Here is a 24,961-nt window from a genome sequence, read left to right as displayed (position 1 = left end):
TACACCAGGCTACAGCAGGCTACAGCAGCAATACCAGGCTACACCAGGCTACACCAGACTACACCAGACTACACCAGATTACACCAGGCTACACCAGACTACACCAGACTACACCAGACTACACCAGAATACACCAGACTACACCAGGCTACACCAGGCTACACCAGACTACAGACGCTACACCAGACTACACCAGACTACAGACGCTACACCAGACTACACCAGACTACACCAGGCTACACCAGGCTACAGCAGCTACACCAGGCTACACCAGACTACACCAGACTACACCAGACTACACCAGGCTACACCAGGCTACACCAGACTACACCAGGCTACACCAGACTACACCAGTCTACACCAGACTACACCAGACTACACCAGGCTACACCAGACTACACCAGGCTACACCAGACTACACCAGACTACACCAGGCTACTCCAGACTACACCAGACTACACCAGGCTACACCAGACTACACCAGGCTACACCAGGCTACACCAGACTACACCAGGCTACACCAGGCTACAGCAGCTACAGACGCTACACCAGGCTACACCAGACTACACCAGGCTACACCAGGCTACACCAGACTACACCAAGCTACACCAGACTACACCAAGCTACACCAGGCTACACCAGGCTACACCAGGCTACACCAGGCTACAGCAGCAACACCAGGCTACACCAGGCTACACCAGACTACACCAGGCTACACCAGGCTACAGACGCTACACCAGGCTACACCAGGCTACAGACGCTACACCAGGCTACACCAGGCTACACCAGGCTACACCAGACTACACCAGACTACACCAGGCTACACCAGGCTACACCAGACTACACCAGACTACAGCAGCTACACCAGGCTACAGCAGGCTACAGCAGCAATACCAGGCTACACCAGGCTACACCAGACTACACCAGACTACACCAGATTACACCAGGCTACACCAGACTACACCAGACTACACCAGACTACACCAGAATACACCAGACTACACCAGGCTACACCAGGCTACACCAGACTACAGACGCTACACCAGACTACACCAGACTACAGACGCTACACCAGACTACACCAGACTACACCAGGCTACACCAGGCTACAGCAGCTACACCAGGCTACACCAGACTACACCAGACTACACCAGACTACACCAGGCTACACCAGGCTACACCAGACTACACCAGGCTACACCAGACTACACCAGTCTACACCAGACTACACCAGACTACACCAGGCTACACCAGACTACACCAGGCTACACCAGACTACACCAGACTACACCAGGCTACTCCAGACTACACCAGACTACACCAGGCTACACCAGACTACACCAGGCTACACCAGGCTACACCAGGCTACACCAGGCTACACCAGGCTACAGCAGCTACACCAGGCTACACCAGACTACACCAGACTACACCAGACTACACCAGGCTACACCAGGCTACACCAGACTACACCAGGCTACACCAGACTACACCAGTCTACACCAGACTACACCAGACTACACCAGGCTACACCAGACTACACCAGGCTACACCAGACTACACCAGACTACACCAGGCTACTCCAGACTACACCAGACTACACCAGGCTACACCAGACTACACCAGGCTACACCAGGCTACACCAGGCTACACCAGACTACACCAGGCTACACCAGGCTACACCAGACTACACCAGGCTACTCCAGACTACACCAGACTACACCAGACTACACCAGACTACACCAGACTACACCAGGCTACTCCAGACTACACCAGACTACACCAGGCTACACCAGACTACACCAGGCTACACCAGGCTACACCAGGCTACACCAGACTACACCAGGCTACACCACACTACACCAGACTACACCAGGCTACTCCAGACTACACCAGACTACACCAGACTACACCAGACTACACCAGGCTACACCAGGCTACACCAGACTACACCAGACTACACCAGGCTACACCAGGCTACACCAGACTACACCAGGCTACACCAGGCTACACCAGACTACACCAGACTACACCAGGCTACACCAGACTACACCAGGCTACACCAGACTACACCAGACTACACCAGACTACACCAGGCTACACCAGGCTACACCAGACTACACCAGGCTACACCAGGCTACACCAGGCTACACCAGGCTACACCAGGCTACACTGCCAATGGAGTTATCACATTATACCCCCGCCATTGGAAGGGTGAAACCCTGTGATAAAATAGCACAGCTGGATTATGAAAATAAATCATTCATTTGTGGATGAATTTGTGTGTGTGTGTGTGTGTGTGTGTGTGTGTGTGTGTGTGTGTGTGTGTGTGTGTGTGTGTGTGTGTGTTGCTCAGCTCTAATTGGGTGGTGGGACCTCTAGCCCTCTGAAGAGATTTGACACTCTGGCTTCCTCTCTTTCCTCTCCCTCTCCCTCTCCTCTCCCTCTCCTCTCCCTCTCCTCTCCTCTCCTGCCAGCCTGTCGAAGGGTCTATGTTTGTCACGATCAGGCTCAAAGAGGCATGTTCTCTCTGTATTTATTGGCTGACAATAAAGAGAGTGAGCCACTTCATGGCTGTGTCCCAAAAGACAATCTATTCCCTTCATAGTCTCTAGGGGCCCCGGTCAATAGGAATCTATTCCCTTCATAGTCTCTTGGGGCCCTGGTCAATAGGTATCTATTCCCTTCAGAGTCTCTAGGGGCCCTGGTCAATAGGTATCTATTCCCTTCAGAGTCTCTAGGGGCCCTGGTCAATAGGAATCTATTCCCTTCATAGTCTCTAGGGGCCCTGGTCAAAAGACAATATTTTCCCTTCATAGTCTCTAGGGGCCTGGTCAATAGGAATCTATTCCCTTCATAGTCTCTAGGGGCCCTGGTCAATAGGAATCTATTCCCTTCCTAGTCTCTAGGGGCCCTGGTCAATAGGAATCTATTCCCTTCATAGTCTCTAGGGGCCCTGGTCAAAAGACAATATTTTCCCTTCATAGTCTCTAGGGGCCCTGGTCAATAGGAATCTATTCCCTTCACAGTCCGTAGGGGCCCTGGTCAATAGGAATCTATTCCCTTCCTAGTCTCTAGGGGCCCTGGTCAATAGGAATCTATTCCCTTCACAGTCCGTAGGGGCCCTGGTCAAAAGACAATATTTTCCCTTCATAGCCTCTAGGGGCCCTGGTCAATAGGAATCTGTTCACTTCATAGTCTCTAGGGGCCCTGGTCAAAAGACAATATTTTCCCCTTATTGTCCGTAGGGGCCCTGGTCAAAAGACAATATTTTCCCTTCCTAGTCTCTAGGGGCCCTGGTCAATAGGATTCTATTCCCTTCATAGTCCGTAGGGGCCCCGGTCAAAGCAGTGCACTATATAGGGAATAGGGTTTAATTTGAGATGCATGCCTTATTCTGCCGGGTCTAGTAGAAAGAACCGAACCTCAAAACAGTCTCTGAATCAAGCCCCACTTTGAAGTTCAGTCTGCATGTTCCTGGCTAACTCCCTCCGCCCTGCTCACCCCTCCTGTCCTCACCCCTCCTGCCCTCACCCCTCCTGTCCTCACCCCTCCTGTCCTCACCCCTCCTGTCCTCACCCCTCCTGCCCTCACCCCTCCTGTCTTCACCCCTCCTGTCCTCACCCCTCCTGTCCTCACCCCTCCTGCCCTCACCCCTCCTGTCCTCACCCCTCCTGTCCTCACCCCTCCTGTCCTCACCCCTCCTGTCCTCACCCCTCCTGTCCTCACCCCTCCTGTCCTCACCCCTGCTTCCCATCCTCCCTCCCCTTCACCATCCCTTAGCCCTCTTGACTCTCCAACAAAGGACTGCTTCTAACTCACCTCTCCTCCTCTCCTCCTCTCCTCCTCTCCTCCTCCTCCTCCACCTCTCCTCCTCTCCTCCTCTCCTCCTCTCCTCCTCCTCCTCCACCACCACCACCTCTCCTCCTCTCCTCCTCCTCCACCATCACCACACCACCTCTCCACCTCTCCTCCTCTCCTCCTCTCCTCCTCCTCTCCTCCTCCTCCACCATCACCACCACCACCTCTCCTCCTCTCCTCCTCTCCTCCTCCTCTCCTCCTCCTCCACCATCACCACCACCACCTCTCCTCTCCTCCTCCTCTCCTCCTCCTCTCCTCCTCTCCTCCTCTCCTCCTCCTCCTCCACCACCACCACCTCTCCTCCTCTCCTCCTCCTCCTCCACCACCACCACCTCTCCTCCTCTCCTCCTCCACCACCACCACCTCTCCTCCTCTCCTCCTCCTCCACCACCACCACCTCTCCTCCTCTCCTCCTCTCCTACTTTCCTCCTCTCCTCCTCTCCTCCTCCACCACCACCACCACCACCTCTCCTCGCCCTTCTGCCCCCGCCCCCCCCCTCAAAGGGACCCAGGTACTGTACTATATACTGTGTGAGGATTGTCCCCAGAGTTGAGCTGTTCTTTAATTCAAAGTATTCCTCTTAATGTGGTTTTAATGGTCACAGAGCCCAGCTGCTCTGCTCTCTGTGTCTCTGAGGCTCTCTCTCTCTTCTCTCTGTCAAAGTACATCTCAAATGAGCTGTCTCTCTGGAACAGAGGGAAAGGCTGGAGGAGCTTGAAAGGGTGATTTGTGGGTGTCTGTAGGGATGAACGTTTGATATTTCTCCACTGTTCAAGTACTCTCATGATTTGGGGGGGGGGGTACTCGAGAACTCCAATGGGGTGGGGGGGGTACTCGAGAACTCCAATGGGGTGGGGGGGGTACTCGAGAACTCCAATGGGGTGGGGGGGGGGGTCACTCGAGAACTCCAATGGGGGGGGGGGGGTCACTCGAGAACTCCAATGGGGTGTGGGGGGGGGGGTCACTCGAGAACTCCAATGGGGTGTGGGGGGGGGGGGGTCACTCGAGAACTCCAATGGGGTGGGTGGGGGGGGGGGGGTACTCGAGAACTCCAATGGGGTGGGGGGGTACTCGAGAACTCCAATGGGGGGGGGGGGTACTCGAGAACTCCAATGGGGTGTGGGGGGGGGGGGGGGTCACTCGAGAACTCCAATGGGGTGGGGGGGGGTACTCGAGAACTCCAATGGGGTGGGTGGGGGGGGGGGGGGGGTACTCGAGAACTCCAATGGGGTGTGGGGGGGGGGGGGGGGGTCACTCGAGAACTCCAATGGGGTGTGGGGGGGGGGGGGGGGGTCACTCGAGAACTCCAATGGGGTGTGGGGGGGGGGGGGTCACTCGAGAACTCCAATGGGGTGGGGGGGGGGTACTCGAGAACTCCAATGGGGTGGGGGGGGGGTACTCGAGAACTCCAATGGGGTGTGGGGGGGGGGGGTCACTCGAGAACTCCAATGGGGTGGGGGGGGGGTACTCGAGAACTCCAATGGGGTGGGGGGTGGACTATTTTTAGAACACAAGGACCTCACTTGATACAGTCTTTCTGCTTTGCTGCTCTCTGTAGGATCGTCTCACACAGAGCAGAGGGTCAGAGGGTTCATGTATTCATCTTCATGTGAGCCTTGCCCTGATCTCTGCTAGATACAAGGGTTCATGTATTCATCTTCATGTGAGCCTTGCCCTGATCTCTGCTAGATACAAGGGTTCATGTATTCATCTTCATGTGAGCCTTGCCCTGATCTCTGCTAGATACAAGGGTTCATGTATTCATCTTCATGTGAGCCTTGCCCTGATCTCTGCTAGATACAAGGGTTCATGTATTCATCTTCATGTGAGCCTTGCCCTGATCTCTGCTGGGTAGAAGGGGTTCATGTATTCATCTTCATGTGAGCCTTGCCCTGATCTCTGCTAGATACAAGGGTTCATGTATTCATCTTCATGTGAGCCTTGCCCTGATCTCTGCTGGATACAAGGGGTTCATGTATTCATCTTCATGTGAGCCTTGCCCTGATCTCTGATGGATACAAGGGGTTCATGTATTCATCTTCATGTGAGCCTTGCCCTGATCTCTGATGGATACAAGGGGTTCATGTATTCATCTTCATGTGAGCCTTGCCCTGATGTCTGCTGGGTAGAAGGGGTTCATGTATTCATCTTCATGTGAGCCTTGCCCTGATCTCTGCTGGTTACAAGGGGTTCATGTATTCATCTTCATGTGAGCCTTGCCCTGATGTCTGCTGGGTAGAAGGGGTTCATGTATTCATCTTCATGTGAGCCTTGCCCTGATCTCTGCTGGTTACAAGGGGTTCATGTATTCATCTTCATGTGAGCCTTGCCCTGATCTCTGCTGGTTACAAGGGGTTCATGTATTCATCTTACCCTGCTCTCTGTGTACGGTAGCAGTCAAAAGTTTGGACACACCTACTCATTCCAGTTTCTTTCTTTTTTTAAAACTATTTTCTACATTTGTAGAATAATAGTGAAGACATGAACAAGTATGAAATAACACATATGGAATCGTTGAGTAACCAAAAATAGTGTTAAATAAATCAAAATATATTTTATATTTTAGATTCTTCAAAGTAGCCACCCTTTGCCTTGATTACAGCTTTGCACACTCTTGGCATTCTCTCAACCAGCTTCACCTGGAATACTTTTCCAACAGTCTTGAAGGAGTTCCCACATATGCTGAGCACTTGTCAGCTGCTTTTCCTTCACTCTGAGGTCCAACTCATCCCAAACCATCTCAATTGGGTTGAGGTCAGGGGGATTGTGGAGGCCAGGTCATCTGATGCAGCACTCCATCACTCTCCTTCTTGGTCAAATAGCTCTTACACAGCCTGAAGGTGTGTTGGGTTAATGTTCTGATGAAAAAGAAATGATAGTCCCACTCAGCTCAAGCAAGATAGGATGGTGTATCACTGCAGAATGCTGTGGTAGAAATGCTGGTTAAGTTCGCCTTGAATTCTAAATAAATCACAGACAGTGTCACCAGCAAATCACCACCCACACCATCACACCTCCTCCTCCATGCTTCACGGTGGGAACCACACCATCACACCTCCTCCTCCATGCTTCACAGTGGGAACCACACCATCACACCTCCTCCTCCATGCTTCACGGTGGCAACCACACCATCACACCTCCTCCTCCATGCTTCACGGTGGGAACCACACCATCACACCTCCTCCTCCATGCTTCACGGTGGCAACCACACCATCACACCTCCTCCTCCATGCTTCACGGTGGCAACCACACCATCACACCTCCTCCTCCATGCTTCACGGTGGGAACCAGACCATCACACCTCCTCCTCCATGCTTCACGGTGGGAACCACACTACCAGTAAAATACCCAGATGCAGACAGTTTGAATAACGGACATGTATTATATAAACAGGGGGCAGGCAAAGGACAGGTCAAGGGCAGGCAGGGGTCAGTATTCCAGGGCAGTGGCAACGGGTACTGAATGAATCAGGGTCGGGATCAGGGTCGGGATCAGGATCAGGGTCAGGGTCAGGGTCAGGGTCAGGGTCAGGACACCAGGCAGGATCAGGATCAGGATCAGGGTCAGGATCAGGATCAGGGTCAGGATCAGGATCAGGATCAGCGTCAGGATCAGGATCAGGGTCAGAATCAGGATCAGGGTCAGGATCAGGGTCAGGATCAGGATCAGGATCAGGATCAGGATCAGGATGAGGATCAGGATCAGGATCAGGATCAGGATCAGGATGTGGATCAGGATCAGGATCAGGGTCAGGATCAGGATCAGGATCAGGGTCAGGATCAGGATGAGGATGAGGATCAGGATCAGGGTCAGGATCGGGGTCGGGGTCAGGATCAGGATCAGGGTCAGGATCAGGATCAGGGTCAGGATCAGGATCAGGGTCAGGGTCAGGATGAGGATCAGGATCAGGATCAGGATGAGGATCAGGATCAGGGTCAGGATCGGGGTCGGGGTCAGGATCAGGATCAGGGTCAGGGTCAGGATCAGGGTCAGGATCAGGCAGAAAGATCAAACACAGGGAAAACTAGAAAACAGGGGCTCAAGGAAACAGGCGTAAGAAAAACACGCTGGTACGCTCGACAAGACGAGACGAACTAGCAACAGACAAACAGAGAACACGGGTATAAATGCACAGGGGATAATGGGGAAGATGGGCGACACCTGGGGAGGGGGTGGAGACAATCACAAATACAGGTCAAACAGTTCAGGGTGTGACACACACATACAGAGATGATTCGTTCACCTACTCTGTGTCTCACAAAGACACAGGGGGTGGATCCAAAAATCTCAAATTTGGACTCATCAGACCAAAGGACAAATTCCCACCGGTCTAATGTCCGTCGCTCGTGTTTCTTGGCTCAAGCAAGTCTATTTTTATTGCTGTCCTTTAGTAGTGGTTTCTTTGCAGCAATTCGACCATGAAGGCCTGATTCACAGTCTCCTCTGAACAGTTGATGTTGAGATGTGTCTGTTACTTGAACTCTGTGAAGCATTTATTTGGGCTGCAATCAGAGGTGCAGTTAACTCTAATTAACTGTTGGTTTCTCCTGTGGTATTTGGTATTTTATTAGGATCCCAACTCCCTACTCTCTACTCTCTACTCTCTACCTTCTACTCTCTACTCCCTAGCCATACTCCCTAGCCCTACTCCCTACTCCCTAGCCCTACTCCCTACTCTCTACTCTCTACTCTCTAGCCCTACTCCCTAGCCCTACTCCCTAGCCCTACTCCCTACTCCCTAGCCCTACTCTCTACTCTCTACTCTCTACTCTCTAGCCCTACTCCCTAGCCCTACTCCCTAGCCTACTCCCTACTCCCTAGCCCTACTCCCTACTCTCTACTCTCTACTCTCTAGCCCTACTCCCTAGCCCTACTCCCTAGCCCTACTCCCTACTCCCTACTCTCTACTCTCTACTCTCTACTCTCTACTCTCTAGCCCTACTCCCTAGCCCTACTCCCTAGCCCTACTCCCTACTCCCTACTCTCTACTCTCTACTCTCTAGCCCTACTCCCTAGCCCTACTCCCTAGCCTACTCCCTACTCCCTAGCCCTACTCCCTACTCTCTACTCTCTACTCTCTACTCTCTAGCCCTACTCCCTAGCCCTACTCCCTAGCCATACTCCCTACTCTCTACTCTCTACTCTCTACTCTCTAGCCCTACTCCCTAGCCCTACTTCCTACTCTCTACTCTCTACTCTCTAGCCCTACTCCCTACTCTCTACTCTCTACTCTCTACCTTCTACTCTCTACTCTCTAGCCCTACTCCCTAGCCCTACTCCCTACTCTCTACTCTCTACTCTCTACTCTCTAGCCCTACTCCCTAGCCCTACTCCCTAGCCCTACTCCCTACTCTCTACTCTCTACTCTCTACTCTCTAGCCCTACTCCCTAGCCCTACTCTCTACTCTCTACTCTCTACTCTCTACTCTCCAGCCCTACTCCCTAGCCCTACTCCCTAGCCCTACTCTCTACTCCCTACTCTCTACTCTCTACTCTCTACTCTCTACTCTCTACGCACTAGCCCTACTCCCTACTCCCTACTCCCTAGCCCTACTCCCTACTCCCTAGCCCAATACCCCAGCCCTACTCCCTACTCCCCAGCCCAATACCCCAGCCCTACTCCCTACTCCCCATCCCAATACCCCAGCCCTACTCCCTACTTCCCATCCCAATACCCCAGCCCTACTCCCTACTTCCCATCCCAATACCCCAGCCCTACTCCCCAGCCCTACTCCCTACTCCCCAGCCCTACTCCCTACTCCCCAGCCCTACTCCCTACTCCCCAGCCCTACTCCCTACTTCCCATCCCAATACCCCAGCCCTACTCCCTACTCCCCAGCCCTACTCCCTACTCCCCAGCCCTACTCCCTGCTCCCCAGCCCAATACCCCAGCCCTACTCCCTACTCCCCAGCCCTACTCCCTACTCCCCAGCCCTACTCCCTACTCCCCAGCCCTACTCCCTACTCCCCATCCCAATACCCCAGCCCTACTCCCTACTCCCCATCCCAATACCCCAGCCCTACTCCCTACTCCCCATCCCAATACCCCAGCCCTACTCCCTACTTCCTACTCCCCAGCCCAATACCCCAGCCCTACTCCCTACTCCCTACTCCCCAGCCCAATACCCCAGCCCTACTCCCTGCTCCCCAGCCCAATACCCCAGCCCTACAGGTATCCACTGTGTCAGTGTGTGTCCTCGGGGGTTCTGATTGTGTGTGTGTGTGTGTGTGTGTGTGTGTGTGTGTGTGTGTGTGTGTGTGTGTGCGTGTGCGTGTGCGCGTGCGTGTGTGTGTGTGTTTGTCTACAGGTATCCAGTGTGACAGTGTGTGTCCTCAGGGGTTGTGGGGTCCAAACTGCTCGGTCACCTGCTCCTGTCAGAATAGAGGGTCCTGCTCACCTGAGGATGGTACCTGTGTCTGTTCCCCGGGGTACAGAGGGACCTCCTGCAAGAGAAGTATGTACCCTGACCTCTAACCCTAACTAGCACCTGGCTTAATTGTTGTTACTCATTTAGTATTATTATTTGTCCTATTATTATATGCATAACATGATGGTTGTTGATCATTGCTAGACAGCCATTTTCAGGTCTTGCCATAGATTTTCAAGGTGATTGAAGTCAAAGCTGTAACTCGGCCACTCAGGAACATTCACTGTGTTCTTGGTAAGGAACTCCAGGGTAGATTTGGCCTTGTTGTTTTATGTTGTTGTCCTGCTGAAAGGTGAATTCATCTCCCAGTGTCTGGTGGAAAGCAGACTGAACCAGGTTCTCCTCTAGGATTTTGCCTGTGCTTAGTTCTATTCCCTTTATTTTTATAACAATATAAACTCATTAGTCCTTAACGATGACAAGCATACCCATAACATGATGCAGCCACCACCGTGCTTAAAAAAATACGGAGAGTTGTACTGAGTAATGTGTTGTTGGATTTGCTCTAAATATAACACTTTGTATTTAGGACATAAAGTTAATTTGCCTCATTTGTTACAGTTTTAATGTAGTGCCTTATTGCAAACAGGAGGGACCTTACAGATACTTTTGTGGGAAACAGAGATGGAATAGTCATTTACAAATCATGTTAAACACTTACTGCACTGTACATAACGTGACTTGTTAAGCAAATGTTTACTCCTGAACTTATTTAGTCTTGATATAACAAAGGTGTTAAATACTTATTGACTCAAGACATTAGAGCTTTTCATTTTTTATACATTTGTAAAAAAAAATGTCTATAAACATAATTCCACTTTTACATGATGGGGTATTGTGATGTCATTATGGGGTATTGTGATGTCATTATGGGGTATTGTGATGTCATTATGGGGTATTGTGATGTCATTATGGGGTATTGTGATGTCATTATGGGGTATTGTGATGTCATTATGGGGTATTGTGATGTCATTATGGGGTATTGTGATGTCATTATGGGGTCTTGTGATGTCATTATGGGGTATTGTGATGTCATTATGGGGTATTGTGATGTCATTATGGGGTATTGTGATGTCATTATGGGGTATTGTGATGTCATTATGGGGTATTGTGTGTAGAGCAGTGACACATCATCTCAATTTAACCCATTTTAAATTCAGGCTGTAACAACAACAACATGTGGAACAAGTGGAGGAGGTTTGAATACTCTCTGTAGGGAATAGAGGGCCATATGGGACGCAGGCCCTTTCTGAGCCTCATCAGCCTCACGGAGTGAGGGTAGGAGTATGTTACCTGCCTCTCCCCGGGCTTTGATTGGGGGGGGGGGGGTTCCTCTATGTGTCTCTTGTTATTAACCCCACGGAGTGCTGGTTGGCTGGAAGACTTTGGCTTTTATGTCCCGGCTCTCCCTCTGAGTGGCTGGAGTCTGGGATCTTGGGTCTGAGGGAGCTGGTCGCCTGAGGGTTCTCTGGCTCAGCCCTGAGAGGAGGTCTGACTCAAGTGATGAGTTCACTGATTAGAGGTGATCTTCACAGGGCAAACCTGTAAACATCAGACAAAGTGGAATTTAACAGAGAGAGAGAGAAGGGGAGAGTTGGAGTGTGTCCACATGCCATGCGTCTGTCTGGGCCGTGATTAAAGTGGCATTTAACAGAGAGGGAGAGACACAACCACTCAGACCTGTTGTCTTAATAACTAAGAGACGAGGTGGACAGACACCACCACTCAGACCTGTTGTCTTAATAACTAAGAGACGAGGTGGACAGACACAACCACTCAGACCTGTTGTCTTAATAACTAAGAGACGAGGTGGACAGACACAACCACTCAGACCTGTTGTCTTAATAACTAAGAGACGAGGTGGAGAGACACAACCACTCAGACCTGTTGTCTTAATAACTAAGAGACGAGGTGGAGAGACACAACCACTCAGACCTGTTGTCTTAATTACTAAGAGACGAGGTGGACAGACACAACCACTCAGACCTGTTGTCTTAATTACTAAGAGACGAGGTGGACAGACACAACCACTCAGACCTGTTGTCTTAATAACTAAGAGACGAGGTGGACAGACACAACCACTCAGACCTGTTGTCTTAATAACTAAGAGACGAGGTGGACAGACACAACCATTCAGACCTGTTGTCTTAATTACTAAGAGACGAGGTGGACAGACACAACCATTCAGACCTGTTGTCTTAATAACTAAGAGACGAGGTGGACAGACACAACCACTCAGACCTGTTGTCTTTATAACTAAGAGACGAGGTGGACAGAAACAACCACACAGACCTGTTGTCTTAATAATAAGAGACGAGGTGGACAGACACAACCACTCAGACCTGTTGTCTTAATAACTAAGAGACGAGGTGGACAGACACAACCACTCAGACCTGTTGTCTTAATAACTAAGAGACGAGGTGGACAGACACAACTACTCAGACCTGTTGTCTTAATAACTAAGAGACGAGGTGGACAGTCACAACCACTCAGACCTGTTGTCTTAATAACTAAGAGACGAGGTGGACAGACACAACCACTCAGACCTGTTGTCTTAATAACTAAGAGACGAGGTGGACAGACACAACTACTCAGACCTGTTGTCTTAATAACTAAGAGACGAGGTGGACAGACACAACCACTCAGACCTGTTGTCTTAATAACTAGGAGACGAGGTGGAGAGACACAACCACTCAGACCTGTTGTCTTAATAACTAAGAGACGAGGTGGACAGACACAACCACTTAGACCTGTTGTCTTAATAACTAAGAGACGAGGTGGACAGACACAACCACTCAGACCTGTTGTCTTAATAACTAAGAGACGAGGTGGACAGACACAACCACTCAGACCTGTTGTCTTTTAATAACTAGGAGACGAGGTGGACAGACGCAACCACTCAGACCTGTTGTCTTAATAACTAAGAGACGAGGTGGACAGACACAACCACTCAGACCTGTTGTCTTAATTACTAAGAGACGAGGTGGACAGACACAACCACTCAGACCTGTTGTCTTAATAACTAAGAGACGAGGTGGACAGACACAACCACTCAGACCTGTTGTCTTAATAACTAAGAGACGAGGTGGACAGACACAACCATTCAGACCTGTTGTCTTAATTACTAAGAGACGAGGTGGACAGACACAACCACTCAGACCTGTTGTCTTAATAACTAAGAGACGAGGTGGACAGACACAACCACTCAGACCTGTTGTCTTAATAACTAAGAGACGAGGTGGACAGACACAACCACTCAGACCTGTTGTCTTAATAACTAAGAGACGAGGTGGACAGACACAACCACTCAGACCTGTTGTCTTAATAACTAAGAGACGAGGTGGACAGACACAACCACTCAGACCTGTTGTCTTAATAACTAAGAGACGAGGTGGACAGACACAACCACTCAGACCTGTTGTCTTAATTACTAAGAGACGAGGTGGAGAGACACAACCACTCAGACCTGTTGTCTTAATTACTAAGAGACGAGGTGGACAGACACAACCACTCAGACCTGTTGTCTTAATTACTAAGAGACGAGGTGGACAGACACAACCACTCAGACCTGTTGTCTTAATAACTAAGAGACGAGGTGGACAGTCACAACCACTCAGACCTGTTGTCTTAATAACTAAGAGACGAGGTGGACAGACACAACCACTCAGACCTGTTGTCTTAATAACTAAGAGACGAGGTGGACAGACACAACTACTCATACCTGTTGTCTTAATAACTAAGAGACGAGGTGGACAGACACAACCACTCAGACCTGTTGTCTTAATAACTAGGAGACGAGGTGGAGAGACACAACCACTCAGACCTGTTGTCTTAATAACTAAGAGACGAGGTGGACAGACACAACCACTTAGACCTGTTGTCTTAATAACTAAGAGACGAGGTGGACAGACACAACCACTCAGACCTGTTGTCTTAATAACTAAGAGACGAGGTGGACAGACACAACCACTCAGACCTGTTGTCTTTTAATAACTAGGAGACGAGGTGGACAGACGCAACCACTCAGACCTGTTGTCTTAATAACTAAGAGACGAGGTGGACAGACACAACCACTCAGACCTGTTGTCTTAATTACTAAGAGACGAGGTGGACAGACACAACCACTCAGACCTGTTGTCTTAATAACTAAGAGACGAGGTGGACAGACACAACCACTCAGACCTGTTGTCTTAATAACTAAGAGACGAGGTGGACAGACACAACCATTCAGACCTGTTGTCTTAATTACTAAGAGACGAGGTGGACAGACACAACCACTCAGACCTGTTGTCTTAATAACTAAGAGACGAGGTGGACAGACACAACCACTCAGACCTGTTGTCTTAATAACTAAGAGACGAGGTGGACAGACACAACCACTCAGACCTGTTGTCTTAATAACTAAGAGACGAGGTGGACAGACACAACCACTCAGACCTGTTGTCTTAATAACTAAGAGACGAGGTGGACAGACACAACCACTCAGACCTGTTGTCTTAATAACTAAGAGACGAGGTGGACAGACACAACCACTCAGACCTGTTGTCTTAATTACTAAGAGACGAGGTGGAGAGACACAACCACTCAGACCTGTTGTCTTAATTACTAAGAGACGAGGTGGACAGACACAACCACTCAGACCTGTTGTCTTAATTACTAAGAGACGAGGTGGACAGACACAACCACTCAGACCTGTTGTCTTAATAACTAAGAGACGAGGTGGACAGTCACAACCACTCGACCTGTTGTTTTAATAACTAAGAGACGAGGTGGACAGACACAACCACTCAGACCTGTTGTCTTAATAACTAAGAGACGAGGTGGACAGACACAACTACTCAGACCTGTTGTCTTAATAACTAAGAGACGAGGTGGACAGACACAACCACTCAGACCTGTTGTCTTAATAACTAGGAGACGAGGTGGAGAGACACAACCACTCAGACCTGTTGTCTTAATAACTAAGAGACGAGGTGGACAGACACAACCACTTAGACCTGTTGTCTTAATAACTAAGAGACGAGGTGGACAGACACAACCACTCAGACCTGTTGTCTTAATAACTAAGAGACGAGGTGGACAGACACAACCACTCAGACCTGTTGTCTTTTAATAACTAGGAGACGAGGTGGACAGACGCAACCACTCAGACCTGTTGTCTTAATAACTAAGAGACGAGGTGGACAGACACAACCACTCAGACCTGTTGTCTTAATTACTAAGAGACGAGGTGGACAGACACAACCACTCAGACCTGTTGTCTTAATAACTAAGAGACGAGGTGGACAGACACCACCACTCAGACCTGTTGTCTTAATAACTAAGAGACGAGGTGGACAGACAACCACTCAGACCTTTTGTCTTAATAACTAAGAGACGAGGTGGACAGACACCACCACTCAGTCCTGTTGTCTTAATAACTAAGAGACGAGGTGGACAGACACAACCACTCAGACCTGTTGTCTTAATAACTAAGAGACGAGGTGGACAGACACCACCACTCAGACCTGTTGTCTTAATAACTAAGAGACGAGGTGGACAGACAACCACTCAGACCTGTTGTCTTAATAACTAAGAGACGAGGTGGACAGACACAACCACTCAGACCTGTTGTCTTAATAACTCAGAGACGAGGTGGACAGACACAACCACTCAGACCTGTTGTCTTAATAACTAAGAGACGAGGTGGACAGACACCACCACTCAGACCTGTTGTCTTAATTACTAAGAGACGAGGTGGACAGACACAACCATTCAGACCTGTTGTCTTAATAACTAAGAGACGAGGTGGACAGACACAACCACTCAGACCTGTTGTCTTAATTACTAAGAGACGAGGTGGACAGACACAACCACTCAGACCTGTTGTCTTAATAACTAAGAGACGAGGTGGACAGACACCACCACTCAGACCTGTTGTCTTAATAACTAAGAGACGAGGTGGACAGACACAACCATTCAGACCTGTTGTCTTTATAACTAAGAGACGAGGTGGACAGAAACAACCACACAGACCTGTTGTCTTAATAATAAGAGACGAGGTGGACAGACACAACCACTCAGACCTGTTGTCTTAATAACTAAGAGACGAGGTGGACAGACACAACCACTCAGACCTGTTGTCTTAATAACTAAGAGACGAGGTGGACAGACACAACCACTCAGACCTGTTGTCTTAATAACTAAGAGACGAGGTGGACAGACACAACCACTCAGACCTGTTGTCTTAATAACTAGGAGACGAGGTGGACAGACACAACCACTCAGACCTGTTGTCTTAATAACTAAGAGACGAGGTGGACAGACACCACCACTCAGACCTGTTGTCTTAATAACTAAGAGACGAGGTGGACAGACACAACCACTCAGACCTGTTGTCTTAATAACTAAGAGACGAGGTGGACAGTCACAACCACTCAGACCTGTTGTCTTAATAACTAAGAGACGAGGTGGACAGACACAACCACTCAGACCTGTTGTCTTAATAACTAAGAGACGAGGTGGACAGACACAACCACTCAGACCTGTTGTCTTAATTACTAAGAGACGAGGTGGACAGACACAACCACTCAGACCTGTTGTCTTAATAACTAAGAGACGAGGTGGACAGACACAACCATTCAGACCTGTTGTCTTTATAACTAAGAGACGAGGTGGACAGAAACAACCACACAGACCTGTTGTCTTAATAATAAGAGACGAGGTGGACAGACACAACCACTCAGACCTGTTGTCTTAATAACTAAGAGACGAGGTGGACAGACACAACCACTCAGACCTGTTGTCTTAATAACTAAGAGACGAGGTGGACAGACACAACTACTCAGACCTGTTGTCTTAATAACTAAGAGACGAGGTGGACAGTCACAACCACTCAGACCTGTTGTCTTAATAACTAAGAGACGAGGTGGACAGACACAACCACTCAGACCTGTTGTCTTAATAACTAAGAGACGAGGTGGACAGACACAACTACTCAGACCTGTTGTCTTAATAACTAAGAGACGAGGTGGACAGACACAACCACTCAGACCTGTTGTCTTAATAACTAAGAGACGAGGTGGACAGACACAACCACTCAGACCTGTTGTCTTAATTACTAAGAGACGAGGTGGACAGACACAACCACACAGACCTGTTGTCTTAATAACTAAGAGACGAGGTGGACAGACACCACCACTCAGACCTGTTGTCTTAATTACTAAGAGACGAGGTGGAGAGACACAACCACTCAGACCTGTTGTCTTAATTACTAAGAGACGAGGTGGACAGACACAACCACTCAGACCTGTTGTCTTAATTACTAAGAGACGAGGTGGACAGACACAACCACTCAGACCTGTTGTCTTAATAACTAAGAGACGAGGTGGACAGACACAACCACTCAGACCTGTTGTCTTAATAACTAAGAGACGAGGTGGACAGACACAACCACTCAGACCTGTTGTCTTAATAACTAAGAGACGAGGTGGACAGACACAACCACTCAGACCTGTTGTCTTAATAACTAAGAGACGAGGTGGACAGACACAACCACTCAGACCTGTTGTCTTAATAACTAAGAGACGAGGTGGACAGACACAACCACTCAGACCTGTTGTCTTAATTACTAAGAGACGAGGTGGACAGACACAACCATTCAGACCTGTTGTCTTAATAACTAAGAGACGAGGTGGACAGTCACAACCACTCAGACCTCTTGTCTTATTAACTAAGAGACGAGGTGGACAGACACAACCACTCAGACCTGTTGTCTTAATAACTAAGAGACGAGGTGGACAGACACAACCACTCAGACCTGTTGTCTTAATTACTAAGAGACGAGGTGGACAGACACAACCACACAGACCTGTTGTCTTAATAACTAAGAGACGAGGTGGACAGACACCACCACTCAGACCTGTTGTCTTAATTACTAAGAGACGAGGTGGAGAGACACAACCACTCAGACCTGTTGTCTTAATTACTAAGAGACGAGGTGGACAGACACAACCACTCAGACCTGTTGTCTTAATTACTAAGAGACGAGGTGGACAGACACAACCACTCAGACCTGTTGTCTTAATAACTAAGAGACGAGGTGGACAGACACAACCACTCAGACCTGTTGTCTTAATAACTAAGAGACGAGGTGGACAGACACAACCACTCAGACCTGTTGTCTTAATAACTAAGAGACGAGGTGGACAGACACAACCACTCAGACCTGTTGTCTTAATAACTAAGAGACGAGGTGGACAGACACAACCACTCAGACCTGTTGTCTTAATAACTAAGAGACGAGGTGGACAGACACAACCACTCAGACCTGTTGTCTTAATTACTAAGAGACGAGGTGGACAGACACAACCATTCAGACCTGTTGTCTTAATAACTAAGAGACGAGGTGGACAGACACAACCACTCAGACCTGTTGTCTTAATTACTAAGAGACGAGGTGGACAGACACAACCACACAGACCTATTGTCTTAATAACTAAGAGACGAGGTGGACAGACACCACCACTCAGACCTGTTGTCTTAATTACTAAGAGACGAGGTGGACAGACACAACCATTCAGACCTGTTGTCTTAATAACTAAGAGACGAGGTGGACAGACACAACCACTCAGACCTGTTGTATTAATAACTAAGAGATGAGGTGGACAGACACAACCACTCAGACCTGTTGTCTTAATAACTAAGAGACGAGGTGGACAGACACAACCACACAGACCTGTTGTATTAATAACTAAGAGACGAGGTGGACAGACACAACCACTCAGACCTGTTGTCTTAATAACTAAGAGACGAGGTGGACAGACACAACCACTCAGACCTGTTGTCTTAATTACTAAGAGACGAGGTGGACAGACACAACCACTCAGACCTGTTGTCTTAATAACTAAGAGACGAGGTGGACAGACACAACCACACAGACCTGTTGTCTTAATAACTAAGAGACGAGGTGGACAGACACAACCACACAGACCTGTTGTCTTAATAACTAAGAGACGAGGTGGACAGACACAACCACTCAGACCTGTTGTCTTAATAACTAAGAGACGAGGTGGACAGACACAACCACTCAGACCTGTTGTCTTAATAACTAAGAGACGAGGTGGACAGACACCACCACTCAGACCTGTTGTCTTAATAACTAAGAGACGAGGTGGACACACACAACCACTCAGACCTGTTGACTTAATAACTAAGAGACGAGGTGGACAGACACAACCACTCAGACCTGTTGTCTTAATAACAAAGAGACGAGGTGGACACACACAACCACTCAGACCTGTTGACTTAATAACTAAGAGACGAGGTGGACAGATACAACCACTCAGACCTGTTGTCTTAATAACTAAGAGACGAGGTGGACAGACACAACCACTCAGACCTGTTGTCTTAATAACTAAGAGACGAGGTGGACAGACACAACCACTCAGACCTGTTGTCTTAATAACTAAGAGACGAGGTGGACAGACACAACCACACAGACCTGTTGTCTTAATAACTAAGAGACGAGGTGGACAGACACAACCACTCAGACCTGTTGTCTTAATAACTAAGAGACGAGGTGGACAGACACAACCACTCAGACCTGTTGTCTTAATAACTAAGAGACGAGGTGGACAGACACCACCACTCAGACCTGTTGTCTTAATAACTAAGAGACGAGGTGGACACACACAACCACTCAGACCTGTTGACTTAATAACTAAGAGACGAGGTGGACAGACACAACCACTCAGACCTGTTGTCTTAATAACTAAGAGACGAGGTGGACAGACACAACCACTCAGACCTGTTGTCTTAATAACTAAGAGACGAGGTGGACAGACACAACCACTCAGACCTGTTGTCTTAATAACTAAGAGACGAGGTGGACAGACACAACCACTCAGACCTGTTGTCTTAATAACTAAGAGATGAGGTGGACAGACACAACCACTCAGACCTGTTGTCTTAATAACTAAGAGACGAGGTGGACAGACACAACCACTCAGACCTGTTGTCTTAATAACTAAGAGACGAGGTGGACAGACACAACCATTCAGACCTGTTGTCTTAATAACTAAGAGACGAGGTGGACAGACACAACCACTCAGACCTGTTGTCTTAATTACTAAGAGACGAGGTGGACAGACACAACCACACAGACCTATTGTCTTAATAACTAAGAGACGAGGTGGACAGACACCACCACTCAGACCTGTTGTCTTAATTACTAAGAGACGAGGTGGACAGACACAACCATTCAGACCTGTTGTCTTAATAACTAAGAGACGAGGTGGACAGACACAACCACTCAGACCTGTTGTCTTAATTACTAAGAGACGAGGTGGACAGACACAACCACTCAGACCTGTTGTCTTAATAACTAAGAGACGAGGTGGACAGACACAACCACACAGACCTGTTGTCTTAATAACTAAGAGACGAGGTGGACAGACAACCACTCAGACCTGTTGTCTTAATAACTAAGAGACGAGGTGGACAGACACAACTACTCAGACCTGTTGTCTTAATAACTAAGAGACGAGGTGGACAGACACAACCACACAGACATGTTGTCTTAATAACTAAGAGACGAGGTGGACAGACACAACCACTCAGACCTGTTGTCTTAATAACTAAGAGACGAGGTGGACAGACACAACCACTCAGACCTGTTGTCTTAATAACTAAGAGACGAGGTGGACAGACACAACCACTCAGACCTGTTGTCTTAATAACTAAGAGACGAGGTGGACAGACACAACCACTCAGACCTGTTGTCTTAATAACTAAGAGACGAGGTGGACAGACACAACCACTCAGACCTGTTGTCTTAATAACTAAGAGACGAGGTGGACAGACACAACCACTCAGACCTGTTGTCTTAATAACTAAGAGACGAGGTGGACAGACACAACCACTCAGACCTGTTGTCTTAATAACTAAGAGACGAGGTGGACAGACACAACCACTCAGACCTGTTGTCTTAATAACTAAGAGACGAGGTGGACAGACACAACCACACAGACCTGTTGTCTTAATAACTAAGAGACGAGGTGGACAGACAACCACTCAGACCTGTTGTCTTAATAACTAAGAGACGAGGTGGACAGACACAACTACTCAGACCTGTTGTCTTAATAACTAAGAGACGAGGTGGACAGACACAACCACACAGACATGTTGTCTTAATAACTAAGAGACGAGGTGGACAGACACAACCACTCAGACCTGTTGTCTTAATAACTAAGAGACGAGGTGGACAGTCACAACCACTCAGACCTGTTGTCTTAATAACTAAGAGACGAGGTGGACAGACACAACCACTCAGACCTGTTGTCTTAATAACTAAGAGACGAGGTGGACAGACACAACCACTCAGACCTGTTGTCTTAATAACTAAGAGACGAGGTGGACAGACACAACCACTCAGACCTGTTGTCTTAATAACTAAGAGACGAGGTGGACAGACACAACCACTCAGACCTGTTGTCTTAATAACTAAGAGACGAGGTGGACAGACACAACCACTCAGACCTGTTGTCTTAATAACTAAGAGACGAGGTGGACAGACACAACCACTCAGACCTGTTGTCTTAATAACTAAGAGACGAGGTGGACAGACACAACCACTCAGACCTGTTGTCTTAATAACTAAGAGACGAGGTGGACAGACACAACCACTCAGACCTGTTGTCTTAATTACTAAGAGACGAGGTGGACAGACACAACCATTCAGACCTGTTGTCTTAATAACTAAGAGACGAGGTGGACAGACACAACCACTCAGACCTGTTGTCTTAATTACTAAGAGACGAGGTGGACAGACACAACCACACAGACCTATTGTCTTAATAACTAAGAGACGAGGTGGACAGACACCACCACTCAGACCTGTTGTCTTAATTACTAAGAGACGAGGTGGACAGACACAACCATTCAGACCTGTTGTCTTAATAACTAAGAGACGAGGTGGACAGACACAACCACTCAGACCTGTTGTCTTAATTACTAAGAGACGAGGTGGACAGACACAACCACTCAGACCTGTTGTCTTAATAACTAAGAGACGAGGTGGACAGACACAACCACACAGACCTGTTGTCTTAATAACTAAGAGACGAGGTGGACAGACACAACCACTCAGACCTGTTGTCTTAATAACTAAGAGACGAGGTGGACAGACACAACCACTCAGACCTGTTGTCTTAATTACTAAGAGACGAGGTGGACAGACACAACCACTCAGACCTGTTGTCTTAATAACTAAGAGACGAGGTGGACAGACACAACCACACAGACCTGTTGTCTTAATAACTAAGAGACGAGGTGGACAGACACAACCACACAGACCTGTTGTCTTAATAACTAAGAGACGAGGTGGACAGACACAACCACTCAGACCTGTTGTCTTAATAACTAAGAGACGAGGTGGACAGACACAACCACTCAGACCTGTTGTCTTAATAACTAAGAGACGAGGTGGACAGACACAACCACTCAGACCTGTTGTCTTAATAACTAAGAGACGAGGTGGACAGACACAACCACTCAGACCTGTTGTCTTAATAACTAAGAGACGAGGTGGACAGACACAACCACTCAGACCTGTTGTCTTAATAACTAAGAGACGAGGTGGACAGACAACCACTCAGACCTGTTGTCTTAATAACTAAGAGACGAGGTGGACAGACACAACTACTCAGACCTGTTGTCTTAATAACTAAGAGACGAGGTGGACAGACACAACCACACAGACATGTTGTCTTAATAACTAAGAGACGAGGTGGACAGACACAACCACTCAGACCTGTTGTCTTAATAACTAAGAGACGAGGTGGACAGTCACAACCACTCAGACCTGTTGTCTTAATAACTAAGAGACGAGGTGGACAGACACAACCACTCAGACCTGTTGTCTTAATAACTAAGAGACGAGGTGGACAGACACAACCACTCAGACCTGTTGTCTTAATAACTAAGAGACGAGGTGGACAGACACAACCACTCAGACCTGTTGTCTTAATAACTAAGAGACGAGGTGGACAGACACAACCACTCAGACCTGTTGTCTTAATAACTAAGAGACGAGGTGGACAGACACAACCACTCAGACCTGTTGTCTTAATAACTAAGAGACGAGGTGGACAGACACAACCACTCAGACCTGTTGTCTTAATAACTAAGAGACGAGGTGGACAGACACAACCACTCAGACCTGTTGTCTTAATAACTAAGAGACGAGGTGGACAGACACAACCACTCAGACCTGTTGTCTTAATTACTAAGAGACGAGGTGGACAGACACAACCATTCAGACCTGTTGTCTTAATAACTAAGAGACGAGGTGGACAGACACAACCACTCAGACCTGTTGTCTTAATTACTAAGAGACGAGGTGGACAGACACAACCACACAGACCTATTGTCTTAATAACTAAGAGACGAGGTGGACAGACACCACCACTCAGACCTGTTGTCTTAATTACTAAGAGACGAGGTGGACAGACACAACCATTCAGACCTGTTGTCTTAATAACTAAGAGACGAGGTGGACAGACACAACCACTCAGACCTGTTGTCTTAATTACTAAGAGACGAGGTGGACAGACACAACCACTCAGACCTGTTGTCTTAATAACTAAGAGACGAGGTGGACAGACACAACCACACAGACCTGTTGTCTTAATAACTAAGAGACGAGGTGGACAGACACAACCACTCAGACCTGTTGTCTTAATAACTAAGAGACGAGGTGGACAGACACAACCACTCAGACCTGTTGTCTTAATTACTAAGAGACGAGGTGGACAGACACAACCACTCAGACCTGTTGTCTTAATAACTAAGAGACGAGGTGGACAGACACAACCACACAGACCTGTTGTCTTAATAACTAAGAGACGAGGTGGACAGACACAACCACACAGACCTGTTGTCTTAATAACTAAGAGACGAGGTGGACAGACACAACCACTCAGACCTGTTGTCTTAATAACTAAGAGACGAGGTGGACAGACACAACCACTCAGACCTGTTGTCTTAATAACTAAGAGACGAGGTGGACAGACACCACCACTCAGACCTGTTGTCTTAATAACTAAGAGACGAGGTGGACAGACACAACCACTCAGACCTGTTGACTTAATAACTAAGAGACGAGGTGGACAGACAACCACACAGACCTGTTGTCTTAATAACTAAGAGACGAGGTGGACAGACACAACCACACAGACCTGTTGTCTTAATAACTAAGAGACGAGGTGGACAGACACAACCACTCAGACCTGTTGACTTAATAACTAAGAGACGAGGTGGACAGACACAACCACTCAGACCTGTTGTCTTAATTACTAAGAGACGAGGTGGACAGACACAACCACTCAGACCTGTTGTCTTAATAACTAAGAGACGAGGTTGACAGACACCACCACTCAGACCTGTTGTCTTAATAACTAAGAGACGAGGTGGACAGACACAACCATTCAGACCTGTTGTCTTAATAACTAAGAGACGAGGTGGACAGACACAACCACTCAGACCTGTTGTCTTAATTACTAAGAGACGAGGTGGACAGACACAACCACTCAGACCTGTTGTCTTAATAACTAAGAGACGAGGTGGACAGACACAACCACTCAGACCTGTTGTCTTAATAACTAAGAGACGAGGTGGACAGACACAACCACTCAGA

At 48.2% G+C, this 24,961-nt stretch overlaps 1 protein-coding gene across 1 annotated transcript in view; it reads left to right on the top strand.

The window, feature by feature from the left end:
- Positions 1-24,961, top strand: part of LOC129856882 (multiple epidermal growth factor-like domains protein 11) — a 492,683-nt gene that overhangs the window by 446,256 nt on the left and 21,466 nt on the right. The window contains exon 15 of the mRNA XM_055924622.1: positions 10,168-10,314. Coding sequence (XP_055780597.1) covers positions 10,168-10,314 — 147 coding nt within the window. The remainder of the gene's footprint in view (positions 1-10,167; positions 10,315-24,961) is intronic.

Source organism: Salvelinus fontinalis, chromosome 6 (assembly GCF_029448725.1).
Source record: "Salvelinus fontinalis isolate EN_2023a chromosome 6, ASM2944872v1, whole genome shotgun sequence".
Taxonomy (NCBI): Eukaryota; Metazoa; Chordata; class Actinopteri; order Salmoniformes; family Salmonidae; genus Salvelinus; species Salvelinus fontinalis.
This window is presented reverse-complemented; position numbering and strand designations above follow the sequence as displayed.